This window comes from Taudactylus pleione, unplaced genomic scaffold (assembly GCF_031769625.1).
Source record: "Taudactylus pleione unplaced genomic scaffold, aTauple2 ptg000393l, whole genome shotgun sequence".
Taxonomy (NCBI): domain Eukaryota; kingdom Metazoa; phylum Chordata; class Amphibia; order Anura; family Myobatrachidae; genus Taudactylus; species Taudactylus pleione.
The window spans coordinates 13,567,190-13,580,257 of NW_028284794.1; the positions used below are offsets into that span (position 1 = coordinate 13,567,190).

The 13,068-nt window shown below is 44.4% G+C and overlaps 1 protein-coding gene across 1 annotated transcript in view; it reads right to left on the minus strand.

Moving 5' to 3' along the window:
- Positions 1-9,302: 9,302 nt before the first annotated feature.
- Positions 9,303-13,068, minus strand: part of LOC148507496 (uncharacterized) — a 28,147-nt gene continuing 24,381 nt past the window's right edge. The window contains exon 6 of the mRNA XM_088446063.1: positions 9,303-11,197. Coding sequence (XP_088302189.1) covers positions 10,995-11,197 — 203 coding nt within the window. The 3' untranslated portion in view covers positions 9,303-10,994. The remainder of the gene's footprint in view (positions 11,198-13,068) is intronic.

Below are 13,068 nucleotides of genomic sequence, written 5' to 3' on the forward strand. Positions count from 1 at the left end.
AAGGAAGAGGAAGCTACAAGTGAGAATAATAATAAACAGGAAAATTGACAGGTCCAAACAGCGCCCCCTGCCCTGCGGAGCCTGGTGCCATGGCACTGGCTGCACCACCCTAGTTACGGCCCTGCTAGAATCTGATTGGTTGCTATGGGCAACATCTCCACTTCGAAAATCTCTCACTTTAGTAAATTTACCCCTAATAGTCAGCTTTCTGTGACAGCCTTATGGCATACATACCGACTATCTGTCTGCCCCTTCCAGGAGGGAGCAGCCAGATCGGCATGACTGGGGGGGGGCGTGGCCAGCAAACGGGAGCGGGGCCGGCCAGATGCCGAGTGTTTGCCGATATTACAGGCAGTGTGCAGCAGGGGGCGGGGCCAAAATGACGCGATTCCACGTGAATCGCGTCACCGCCCAACCCCCCGCTGTGGGGGTTTTACCTGTAATTGCGGGGGGATAGGAGGGGTCGACGGCAGTCGGGAGGCCCCCGACCAAATCGGCAGGGTAGGCAAGTATGCCTTATGGGCCAGCTTGAGGGTACCTGGTGCCTCCGTGAGTGTGGAAACACTTAGGCTAAGACAACTGGAAAGAAGCAGGGGGCACCTTTATTTTCTATCAAAAAGAGATATCTATGTTTAAAATAATTGCTAAGGAATAGTACAGTTACTAACAGGCAATCGCTGCACATAGAACCTACTACACAACTCTACCATAATGGGGCTACAGTCTCTCTGGAGCACTGCCCCAGTAACCCAGCCACAGTGATCTCTCTTCTGTCTGCAAGGTACAAAGCAGTTCAGAGCTCCTCCATCTCAAATACATTTAAAAAACCATTGGTCAACTGCGATGATGGATCAGTAGACAGGGGGGGCTTTCTAAGTACTCAGAACCTCTCCCTGCATGCGTTAATGGAGGTTTCATTCTTTGTTCCAAGATGGCTGCCGAACGTCGATACTGTGCATGCACAGCATAAAATTGTCACTGTGCTCAGCGGGGCCGTAACTAGGGTGGTGCGGCCGGTGCCTCCGTACAGAGCGCAACAGCCCTGAGGACGGAACCAGCCGCCCATCGCAATCTCTATATACGCAGGGCGCCTGCTGATATATATATTTTAATAACGTGGTGAGCTCTGGTCAAAATCAGCAGCTAGCAGCCTTGCCACTGCATCGTGTCACCCAGTGCCGCACAGTCCTAGGGTGAGGAGATGTTGGATCAGGTGCAGCAGGCGGCTGCAGTGCAACGTCAGCACTGCGTGTCCCAGTCACAGTGACGGGTCCTGTGGCGGCGGCCATTTCCAGCACTAGCAGGTCCCATTGAATGATAGGTCCAGCATTGTCGTCCAGCAGGTCCGTGCTGCATATATATATATATATATATATATATACATACAATAACCCCTGGGGGTTATTGATTATTATCAGGCTATCATTGTAAGGCTCTACATTGCATATACAATATAGAGCCTTGGTGTGTGTCTGTGTGTGTGTGGGGTGGGGGGACGCAGACTAAATGTGTCAGTGGGGAGTAATTGAGCCTTGGGGGGGGGGGGCACCAATGCTCTTTCTCGCACAGGGCACCAAAATGTCTAGTTACGGCTCTGGTGTTCAGTGTCGCAGTGGGAAACAGTAATCTCCCACTTAGGGCGGTATTCACTCAGTTTCGCAGCCGCGATAAAGTTTCACCTGCCGGAGTTTTCTCCTACACTATTTTAGCCCCGGAAACTTATCGTGCGTGCCCCCGCTATTCGCCGTATTCAATTCCAAAGGACGCAAAAACGGAGGCACGCGAAGTCAAAACATGCAAAAAGTGGTGTCACAATTGGGGAAATCAGACTGAACCCCCCCCCAATAGGCTGCAGAAACATTGGGGATCAATGTAGTAGTGCCCGATTAGCCCTAATAAAACTGTTTGGGGTACTTAAGTTCGCACGATTGCCACTAATTAGCGTATTTGCTCAAGTGGTGAAGACTAGCATAAAGCAGTATTTTTAGGTGAAAATAAGTTGTGTTGTCAAATTTGGGGTACCTGAAAATGGGTGCAAGCATATTTTAATGTCTCTAAAGTGAACTTTTAAATAAATTGAAATGACAACCCCAAAAATGCACCTACAATCCCAAAACACTTGACCCCTTCTTAGAGCACCCCCAGAACCTTATTTTGCTAGTTTACAAACTTGTCCCCCCACTTTGCACTTTTTCGCCCCCAAATTCAAAGTACTTTTTTGGGGTGTTCTTAAGTTTTTTGGGGGGATTTTTTTTGACTCAGTTGTCCGTTGGGGGACTGTCCCAAGGGTTCTGAGTGGTTTCCCCACCTTTGCACCCCCATACCAAAATGTTGCACTTCTTTTCTCCACCTATTCAGAGGCGACTCTTTTTCACCTATTACATTGCATTGCGTTGTAGCGTACGTGAAAAGAGGATGGAATTGAATACAGTGATACTTTTCCGATAAGCGAAAAGTCGCAATCGGCGATACTTTTTTGCGAATCTCAGAATTTTGCCTCTAATTGAATATGGGTCTTAGCTCCAGAGAGACCCCAGTATCACCACACCCACAAAGCCTTCCAGCATCCCTGTACCGTGACCAGCCCACCAGATACACTCAGTGGCTGGTGAGCTGTAAATCACCCTGCCCCTTTTCATGAAACCAGTGTATAACAGTGAGTACGGCTGTGTCTCACATAACAACAATAAAAGCACTTCACTGGTTAAGGAATTGGGCTGTTCGTTGTCTCAGGACATTCGCTGGTGTATACTGGAATTCTGCTACACTAACACACCTGTACACACATGTTTCTAACAGGTTATTGGCCCAGGCACACAGCTACTACAATACCCCGTGGCAGAACACAGGCGCCAATTTTTAGGCACATACAAGACACAGGCTGCTACCAGGGCCGGCGAGAGCCGCGCCGGGCACAGGTGACAGGGGGCATGGCCTAATCGCGGGAGGTGCTCCCTTAGAAAAGAATGTTAAAAAATATTATTGCGCGCTGGGAAGGGGGGAGCTGTGTGCCCCTTAGCCCGGTGCACAGCCAATGGGGGGTGCGATCAGCATGATCGTTCCCCCCATAGGCATTGGAGACTGCCACGAGCAGTCTCCCAGTGCAGCCCAGCACACAGCAGCGTGTGCTGGGCTGCTGTGACTTAAGAGGGAGGGGGAGCAGTGCTGGACACGGGCCCCCACCGGGCCTCTGCCCGGGTAATTTGTACCTGCTCCCCCCTCCCCTCCCGGCGTCCCTGGCTGCTACAGGACACAGGGTAAGGACAGCACCAGGGGCGGATTGGGATGGAAAATCAGCCCGGGAAATTTCTGGAAGCAGCCGTTATGGGGGTGGGTCTGTTGAGGGAGCTGGGTCTGTGGAGGTGGGCAGGATACTCCTTCTTCTTAGGCCCTGGAGGGGCTTTTGCAAGCCATTGAAGGGAGCAGGGTCGGCAACAGAAATCTTGGTGAATGATACACTCTTTTTGGGGACCCCCATCCCTCTGCACTAGGTACAGGCCAGTCAGTTTGGAATTCTATTTTCTTACCTATATGGCGGTTTCTCTGCAACAGGGAAAAGCCGGTATTCACTATTCATGTAGATCACACTGTCTGGAAGATGCCTGTTTACGTAGAAATATAACCAATGTCATCATCATAACCAGATAATGTATAGTAATAGCAGTGTTTGTGCAGGGCAAATTGTGAATTTCCCTGATCAAACAATTTCTGTGTCTTTCCAGACCCCCGTGTTACTCCAGACCCCCTTACATCTCTCCATCCTCAGGCCCCCTGTTGTTCTCAAGGCTCTCTGTGTTTCTCCTTCTCCAGGCCTCCATGTCTCTCTCCTGGATCCCATATGTCTCTCTCCAGGACCCCCAGCGCCTCTCCATACCCAGGCCCACCTGTAGCTCTCAGCCTCATTCCCCCCAGCCCCAGTCAGTGTGTCTCAACCCCATTCCCCCAGCCCCAGTGTGTGTCTCAGCCTCATTCCCCCAGCCCCAGTGTGTCTCATTCTCATTCCCCCCAGCCTGTGTGTGTCTCAGCTGCCCCTGTGTGCCCCAGCCTGTGTGCCAGGCTCATGTGTGCACTGTGCAGGCTGCTACCTGGAAGTGGGGAGCCGGACCACAGAGGGGTGGAACGGAGGCGGAGCCATCAGTGGTGACTGACAGGCTCCGCAAAGGCTTGTGGGAGGAGCAGCGCTGCCACAGCAGCTCCCCCGACAGCTCAGCAGCGTTTGCGCATACATTGCAGAAGTATAGAGCTACCCGATCGGAGCTGAGCTCCGATCGCGGCAGAGGGGGATGGGCAAGTGATGGCTGGCCGCTGGCCACTGAGGGGACCGGCCCAGCCCGGTTTCCCGGTGGCCCAATCCACCCTTGGACAGCACAGAGTGTTTCCATCACAGTGTGACAGCCCTGAAGCTGATTAGTGCACAGAAGCTGCATAGATATATCTATGAGGAGCATACACACAGGAGCTGCACAAAAAAAAAAAAAAAAGAAGTACAGGTGCTCAACTCCAAATTAACTGATTGTATATAAATACATTTTTGCAATGAATAGAGGTTTTTAGCATAATCTTGGCCAAGGTTATGGGCCTACCCACCGCATCTGGGTAACCTCTGTCAGGTAGGTCCCTAACATACAGTACTAGGATTCAAATCCAGAGTGCAGGACACCCCCAAACCGGCCCAGCTAAGCCGCCCCAGGGCACCGCCATAGTTAGAAATGTGCAGTGTAAAAGAGATAGTTAAGAGCGGCCTAGGCTGCATATAAAGAATGAAAATAAAAAGTGAAATACATATATAATAAACAAACAGTGAAGGGTTAAAATGTTTTATAAAGGAAAAATGTGTTATAATGCGGTGCCATGAAACAGATCAACCAAAGCAATCCAGGGGGACCCACGCCCCAAAAATGAACCAAAGCTGCACTAAACGTCTAAATATTTGCAGGACTTACCTATATTGTGCCTCTGACTGGTGTGCATATTACAATGCAAGACTCCACGCTCTAACCAATGTAATAATGGTGCTAGTCTGAGTGGAAAGTGTCTCAGGCTTTCCAGGTGTGCAAAACAATGCACTGATTGAGTTTATATGGGAAATGGGCCTCAGGCTGCACACCTTGAACATATATATCTAATTGGAGGTGCTACCTGTTGAGACAATTGATATATGCACAAAAAAAGAAGTACAGGTGCTCAACTCCAAATTAACTGATTGTATATAAATAAACACATTTTTGCAATGAATAGAGGTTTTTAGCATAATCTTGCAAATATTTAGACTGTTTGGTGCAGCTTTGGTTCATTTTTGGGGCGTGGGTCCCCCTGGATTGCTTTGGCTGATCTGTTTCAGGACACCGCATTATAACACACTTTAACCCTTCACTGTTTATTATATATGTATTTCACTTTTTAGTATCATTCTTTATATGCAGCCTAGTCTGCTCTTAACTATCTCTTTTACACTGCACTTTTCCTACTATGGCGGTGCCCTGGGGTGGCTTAGCTGGGCCAGTTTGGGGGTGTCCTGCGCTCTGGATTTGAATCCTAGTATGTTAGGGACCTAACCGACAAAGGTTACCCGGATATGGTGGGTAGGCCCATAACCTTGGCCAAGATTATGCTAAAAACCTCTATTCATTGCAAAAATGTGTTTATTTATATACAATCAGTTAATTTGGAGTTGAGCACCTGTACTTCTTTTTTTGTGCATATATCAATTGTCTCCACAGGTAGCACCTCCAATTACATATATATGTTCATGGTGTGCAGCCTGAGGCCCATTCCCATACACACAGGAGCTACATCCATGATGGAGTTTATCAAGTTTAAAGCTGCAGAAAACTATACAACAGGGAAGTTTGCTATAGAATTGCAATGAAAGTGTGAAAGGTTGTGGAAAGCCACAGTAGGCCCAGGTGCAGTTCCTAGCCCAAATGCTATAGAGAAAACCATGGGTACCATAGGCTTAAGTGTAGAGCTACATGTGTACTCTATTATACATGGGAAGGAATCAGCAAAGGACATGTGGACAGCACTGCAGGCTGCACACCAAGATGGAGGACTCATGAGAACAATTCATTTAAGACATGTGTTATACAATACCAAGTTATTTGAATGCAGCAGTATGAGTGATTACATTGACAAAATGGTGTCTGTTTTTCAGCAACTATTGTTTTTTGGAGTGAGAGTAGATGATGAAGAGATTGCTACAATTATGCTACAGAACTTAACACCTGAGTTTGACTTCCTAGTTGTGGCATTGGAGGCAAAAATAGAAAAGTTAACCAGATACAGAGCTAAATTATTACACTTCCAAGAACACATGTCATGTGAGTCAAGTGTCGAGAGTACTGCATTACACACAGTAAGTTCAAAATGCTACAGTTGTCACAAAACATTTCAGTGAAAGAAAAAGAATGAATCCTATAGAAAGCACGAAATGCAATGACAAAGACCTGAGAGTTACAGATAACTGCACAAAGTTAGGTGCAACAAAGCATTTCAGCTGCAATGAGGAATACAGAGTAAACCAAATGTGACCCTATCACAATTAAAGGGATTGACAGTCAATTGCTTACAGCTGCAAAAGTAGAAAAGTTTTATGTGCTAGAAATGGGAACAAATCTTATAGCCATCGGTGTCCTAAAGTAGAGAGGCCACAGAGTTCACTTTACTAAAGGAAAGTGCATTGTGTGAAACAAAAAAGGGACCATCATAGGCACAAGGTGTCAGCAATTGTACATTCTTGATGCACACCACTGTTATGCAATGATGTCAACTGAGTCAGTCACTGGAACTCTGGCACAGAGGATTTGATTACCTTGGATACAAGACTGTTCAAAAGCTACAGAATGGGATGGTCACAGGAATGTCAGTGACTGAGACAGAGATACCTGTATGTGAGAGATGTATCTCAGGAAAACAAAGTCACCAGCCATTTCCTGATTCAAAAAGCAGAGCTACAGCACCACTTAAGATAGTGCAAACAGATGTGTGTGGTCCAGTGGAAGTAGAGTCAGTAAGTGGATACATATACTTTGTGACATTTATAGATGACTTCACAAGAATAATACACTTAGATATTATCACAGATAAATCTAAAGTAGAAAAAAAGATTTCAGTCTTTAGGAACCTTGTAGAAAATCAAATTGGTCACAGAATCATGACCCTGAGATCTTTTAATGGTGAAGAATATCTAAACAGAGAGGTGGAATTATTCTTAGGAATGTATGGAATAGAGCATCAATTGACCATTGCCTATACACTTGAGCAAAATGGTGTTAGTGAATGAGCAAACTGTACACGAGTGGAGAAAGCAAGATGCATGCCAAAGGACGCAGGCCTAGACAAGCAGTTTTGGGCACAAGCTGTGTCTACAGCAGTTTATCGCAAAAAACATTCTCCTACAGTTGTCCTAAATGACATAACACCTATTGAAGCCAGGTCAAAGAGAAAACCAAGTATAAAGCATCTCAGAACTTTTGGAAGTACAGCTTATACATACCAAAAGAAAGGAAGATACAAGCTGGATTCAAAATCGGTAAAGTGCATCATGCTTGACTACTGTCATGAAAGTAAAGACTACAGATTATGGAACCCAAGTACCAGAAAGCTTGTCAAGTCAAGAGATGTTATATTCAAAGAAACAGCCTAATTTTCAGAAAAGTTGTAAGTTGATATGCAGAAGATGTACCTGAACCAGAGGCTACCAGCATGGAAATTTAACCACAGAAAAGGCCTTCTGTAATATCAACTATCAGCAAGCCACCTAAGAGTTATGATGAGGAATTTGCAAATATTGCATTCAGTGAGCCTCAAGACATCCAGAAGCCAAAGTTAAAGTCTGATTGGTGTGAATGGAAATCCAAGATAGGTAAAGAGACATTGCAAGATTTAAAAAAAGGTTACAAGTGAAGAAGACTTTGTGGCTCAAAATACTGTTTTTAATGGCCTATGCTGTCAGTGGGGAGACTCCTGCTGATGTATCTACCAAAAAGATTGCAACTGTTACATGATATGTTGATGTTTTCTTATGTTCTTATCCCTCTTTTTTATACAGGTTGCTACAGAACAGCTTTGATCTAATGTTTTTGTAATATGGAGAAACTTGCAACGAGGGGGGAAGTTGAAAGTGGAGAGCTCTACTGTGTACAATGCATTTTCTTCCTCCTGAAGTTTCATTCCCTGTTCCAAGATGGCTGCAGCACATGTATAGCGTAATCTTCTCAATGTGTCCAGTGTCACAGTGGGAGACAGTCGTCTCCCACTTGGCTCCAGAGAGTATTATAGCCACCCACAATGCCTTCCAGCATCCCTGTACCACTTCCCGGTCACCAGATACAGTCAACGACTGGTGAGTTGTATATCGCCCTGCTCCACTGAAGCTTCACTCCATCAAACCAGTGTCTTAACAGTGAGTACGGCTCTATCACATATAACACCAATACAACCACTTCACTGGTTACGCAATTGGGCTGTTCATTGTCTCAGGGCATCCGTTGGTGTGTACTGGAACTTTGCTGCAACTACAAACCTGTACACATTTTATACTTGCCTACTCTCCCGAAAGTTGTGGGAGGCTCACAATTTGTCAGGTATCCACCCGCACCCCCAAAAGAGTAGGAAGATCTCCCACATCCTGCTCACTTCCAAGTGAAGTGGACAGGATGGGGAGATTTTACAGGAAATTTGTGGGTATGTCAAAGATAAGAATCACGTAATTTAGACCCGCCCCCTCCTTGCGGACCCATAAATAGCGGGTTTTTCCTGTAAAGAGGGCGGGCCTAATGATGGCTACAGTGTGTGTGTATATATATATATATATATATATATATATATACATATATATTAATCTGATGTTTCCTTCTTTAAAAAAATATCATGTTGTTCTTTAATGACTCCGCGTGTGAAATAATAATATAGAAAGAGGAACAACTGTCTCACAGCACAAATGTCACATATTTCACTTCCTTATAGTCACAAATTTCATAATCTCATTATCAAGATCAAGACTGGCAGAGACAGGTTATGTGTCACTGCTATAAAAGGATCTTCTGAAGAAATAGGGCTTCATTTAACATCATTAACTATCCATGTGTGGTTTAATTCTTGCTGAACAAAATACTAATGGGAATTTGTTGCAAATTGTATTTTTTTGTTTTTGTTTCATTATCATATGGACAAGGTTCCACTGGAGCCAAAAGTATTTGTTTTTTTTTCTTATAATTATTATTCTTATAATTATTATTAATGAAAAGACTGATACAGTTAATAAAAATAGATTGTATTTAATAAGTCAATCATTTCATAAAAGAGCCATAGAAGCACCCTAACAAACACATATAAAATCATTCAAAATTTTAGTATGTAGCAATTTGCTTAAAAAAACTTCAGTTTAATAAACAAATAAACAAACACATAGTTAATGGCATATGAATTATCAACAGCCATTATTGTCCTTATGCTTCAAGACCACGCGTGGTCCAGCCACGAGATCCCTAGACATGCAACTTAAAGTCTCTGTAGCCTACATTAACCTTTATATTTTTAAGTATTTTTTTTGTATGTGTAATGTCTCGTTCAAAGTCCCTGCTTTTTTCCCATCACGTTACGTGATAATTTAACCGTTGCCTGCTGCAGGTCTTCTGTTATTAGACAATACAACATTCTACATTAGCAAAGTGCAAAGTATGGTTTCTAAATGGAGAATACACGGAAAGTAGATCATCAGTGCAGTATATTGCATGCCTCTTTGTTTCATTTTATTTTTATAAAGAGCTACAGAAAATAAAAAACAACAAAAAAAGTTTGTACAACCCCTTAAATTACAGTGACAGCCTACGTTTCCATTTCTATCCACAAGGGGGCGTCCTGTCTCCCAGATCTCATTAGTGATGCAGCTAGTACATTACAGCTAAACGTTTCCTATAAAGTCGACCTGGTAATAAAGATACTGATATACGAAATTATATTCCCAATATCTACGCATTTGTGGCCTACTGTAAATTAATTCATAACCTTTGTGTAGATTTTATTACATCTAATGCCGGTTCCACCATGTCTACTGGTAATCTGACCATTAGGTATGTGGCCTGATCATTGTAGGCATTGATCTACAGTGATAGGCCAGTGCGACACTAGCTTGGCGACAAGACTTTCAGCAGTTTAGGTGAGTACCGGTATATATTTTTTCATACGAGTACATCATCTGAGAGCGATGGTGTTTCTGCACCCCATCACATGGCTACGGTCAGTCTGTGTTGGAGGTTAACAAAATAAATATAATGTTGGGATCTATCCTCAGGAAGAATTGCAGCTGCGCTGGGTCACCCAGTAAGCACCAACGCCACCACCTCCACCAGCCGCCATGTTTCACAGGCGATTGTGTTTATTTAAGTGTGTGTGTTTTTCTTTTAAATTAGGCTTAGGCATACTGTAAAAAGGACAACCAAGATAATAGATACAGCCAACACATATGTCCCCAAGTGTTGGGGAACTACAAGTCTCAGCATTCTTATAATAGCAAGAGAGAGCTACAGGTTGCTACCTGTTCTATATTCTGCTTCCAGACTCTCTTTATCAGCTATTTCATATTTTTTATAATGCACAGGTTGGGTGCTGACCTGGAACCAAAGGCCACAGTTTCTTGTTTTGGAACGGTGTAAGGATTGTGTGTATTCTGCTAACTTAAATTTTATCTATTGCGGATTAGTGGGTGTGATTATCTCCGGCTATGTACATTTATGGAATAATGAGCAAGGTTTTATGAACCCGTAGTTGACTATACAAAAACACACCGTCACTGTAGCCACATTGCCCCTCTGGGTTCAATTGTCAGTGGATGAGTGACCAACATTCAGAACAAGTTTCGCCATGGAGATTTATGGAAACCATCCACATTCTGTAGACCAGGTCTGTGTAAGAAGACTGTTACCAGAGCTGTAACATCCAGCTTCAACTCAGTACAGAACATTACTCCTGCTCAACTCTCGCCTCCATGACCTTCATACTGTGGAGTCTTCTGATGGTGCAAAAGAATATTCCACATTTCTTTCTTCGAAAGGCAAATTACATTTGTGTCTCCTCCTCCGGCACCATATGGCAGTGCCAACAGCCGCAATTAAGAGAATAATTACAATTAATGAGATTATGGTTGTCTGCATCTGTTTCATCTTTCCCGCATTTTCACCTTCGTATAGTCCGCTGTCTGTGAGGTAGGAGGAGAATAATGGGTACATAGAGGTGTTAGTCGAAGGACAGCAGAGACACAGAAGATGAGACATCAGGAAACAAAAGACTGAAATTGATGGGTTCATATGTGTGATTTGCACCCCTTAGTTATGGCAAAGTGTCATTAATTTATTTATTAACAGTTGTGTTTTACAATTGGGAAAAAAATAGTAATACAATGAGGCTGACCAGTAGCAGACAGAGAGAGAGGTAAGAGGACCCAGTAGGTTAGGCAGTAGAGATCACATTGGGTTAGGCAGTAGAGATCACATTGGGTTAGGCAGTAGAGATCACAGTAGGTTAGGCAGTAAAGATCACAGTGGGTTAGGCAGTAGAGATCACAGTGGGTTAGGCAGTAAAGATCACAGTGGGTTAGGCAGTAGAGATCACAGTGGCTTAGGCAGTAGAGATCACAGTAGGTTAGGCAGTAGAGATCACAGTAGGCTAGGCAGTAGAGATCACAGTGGGTTAGGCAGTACAGACCACAGTGGGTTAGGCAGTAGCGATCACATTGGGTTAGGCAGTAGAGATCACAGTGGATTAGACAGTAGAGATCACAGTAGGTTAGGCAGTAGAGATCACAGTGGGTTAAGCAGTAGAAATCACAGTGGGTTAGGCAGTAGAAATCACAGTGGGTTAGGCAGTAGAGATCACAGTAGGCTAGGCAGTAGAGATCACAGTGGGTTAGGCAGTAAAGATCACAGTGGGTTAGGCAGTAGAGGTCATAGTGGGTTAGGCAGTAGAGATCACAGTAGGTTAGGCAGTAGAGATCACAGTAGGTTAGGCAGAAGAAATCACAGTGGGTTAAACAGTAGAGATCACAGTTAGTTAGGCAGTAGAAATCACAGTGGGTTAGGCAGTAGAGATCACAGTTAGTTAGGCAGTAGAGATCACAGTGGGTTAGGCAGTAAAAATCACAGTGGGTTAGGCAGTAGAAATCACAGTGGGTTAGGCAGTAGAAATCACAGTAGGGTAGGCAGTAGAAATCACAGTAGGGTAGGCAGTAGAGATTACAGTAGGTTATGCAGTAGAGATCACAGTGGGTTATTCAGTAGAGATCACAGTGGGTTAGGCAGTAGAGATCATAGTGGGTTAGGCAGTAGAGATCACAGTAGGTTAGGCAGCAGAGATCACAGTAGGCTAGGCAGTTGAGATCACAGTGGGTTAGGCAGTACAGATCACAGTGGGTTAGGCAGTAGCGATCACATTGGGTTAGGCAGTAGAGATCACAGTGGATTAGACAGTAGAGATCACAGTAGGTTAGGCAGTAGAGATGACAGTGGTTTAGGCAATAGAGATCACAGTAGGTTAGGCAGTAGAGATCACATTGGGTTAGGCAGTAGAGATCACAGTAGGTTAGGCAGTAGAGATCACAGTGGGTTAAGCAGTAGAAATCACAGTGGGTTAAGCAGTAGAAATCACAGTGGGTTAGGCAGTAGAGATCACAGTAGGCTAAGCAGTAGAGATCACAGTGGGTTAGGCAGTAAAGATCACAGTGGGTTAGGCAGTAGAGATCACAGTAGGTTAGGCAGTAGAGATCACAGTGGGTTAGGCAGTAGAGATCACAGAAGGTTAGGCAGTAGAGATCACAGTAGGTTAGGCAGTCGAGATCACAGTAGGTTAGGCAGTAGAGATCATAGTGGGTTAGGCAGTAGAGATCACAGTGGGTTAGGCAGTAGAGATCACAGTAGGTTAGGCAGTAGAGATCACAGTAGGCTAGGCAGTAGAGATCACAGTGGGTTAGGCAGTACAGATCACAGTGGGTTAGGCAGTTGCGATCACATTGGGTTAGGCAGTAGAGATCACAGTGGATTAGACAGTAGAGATCACAGTAGGTTAGGCAGTAGA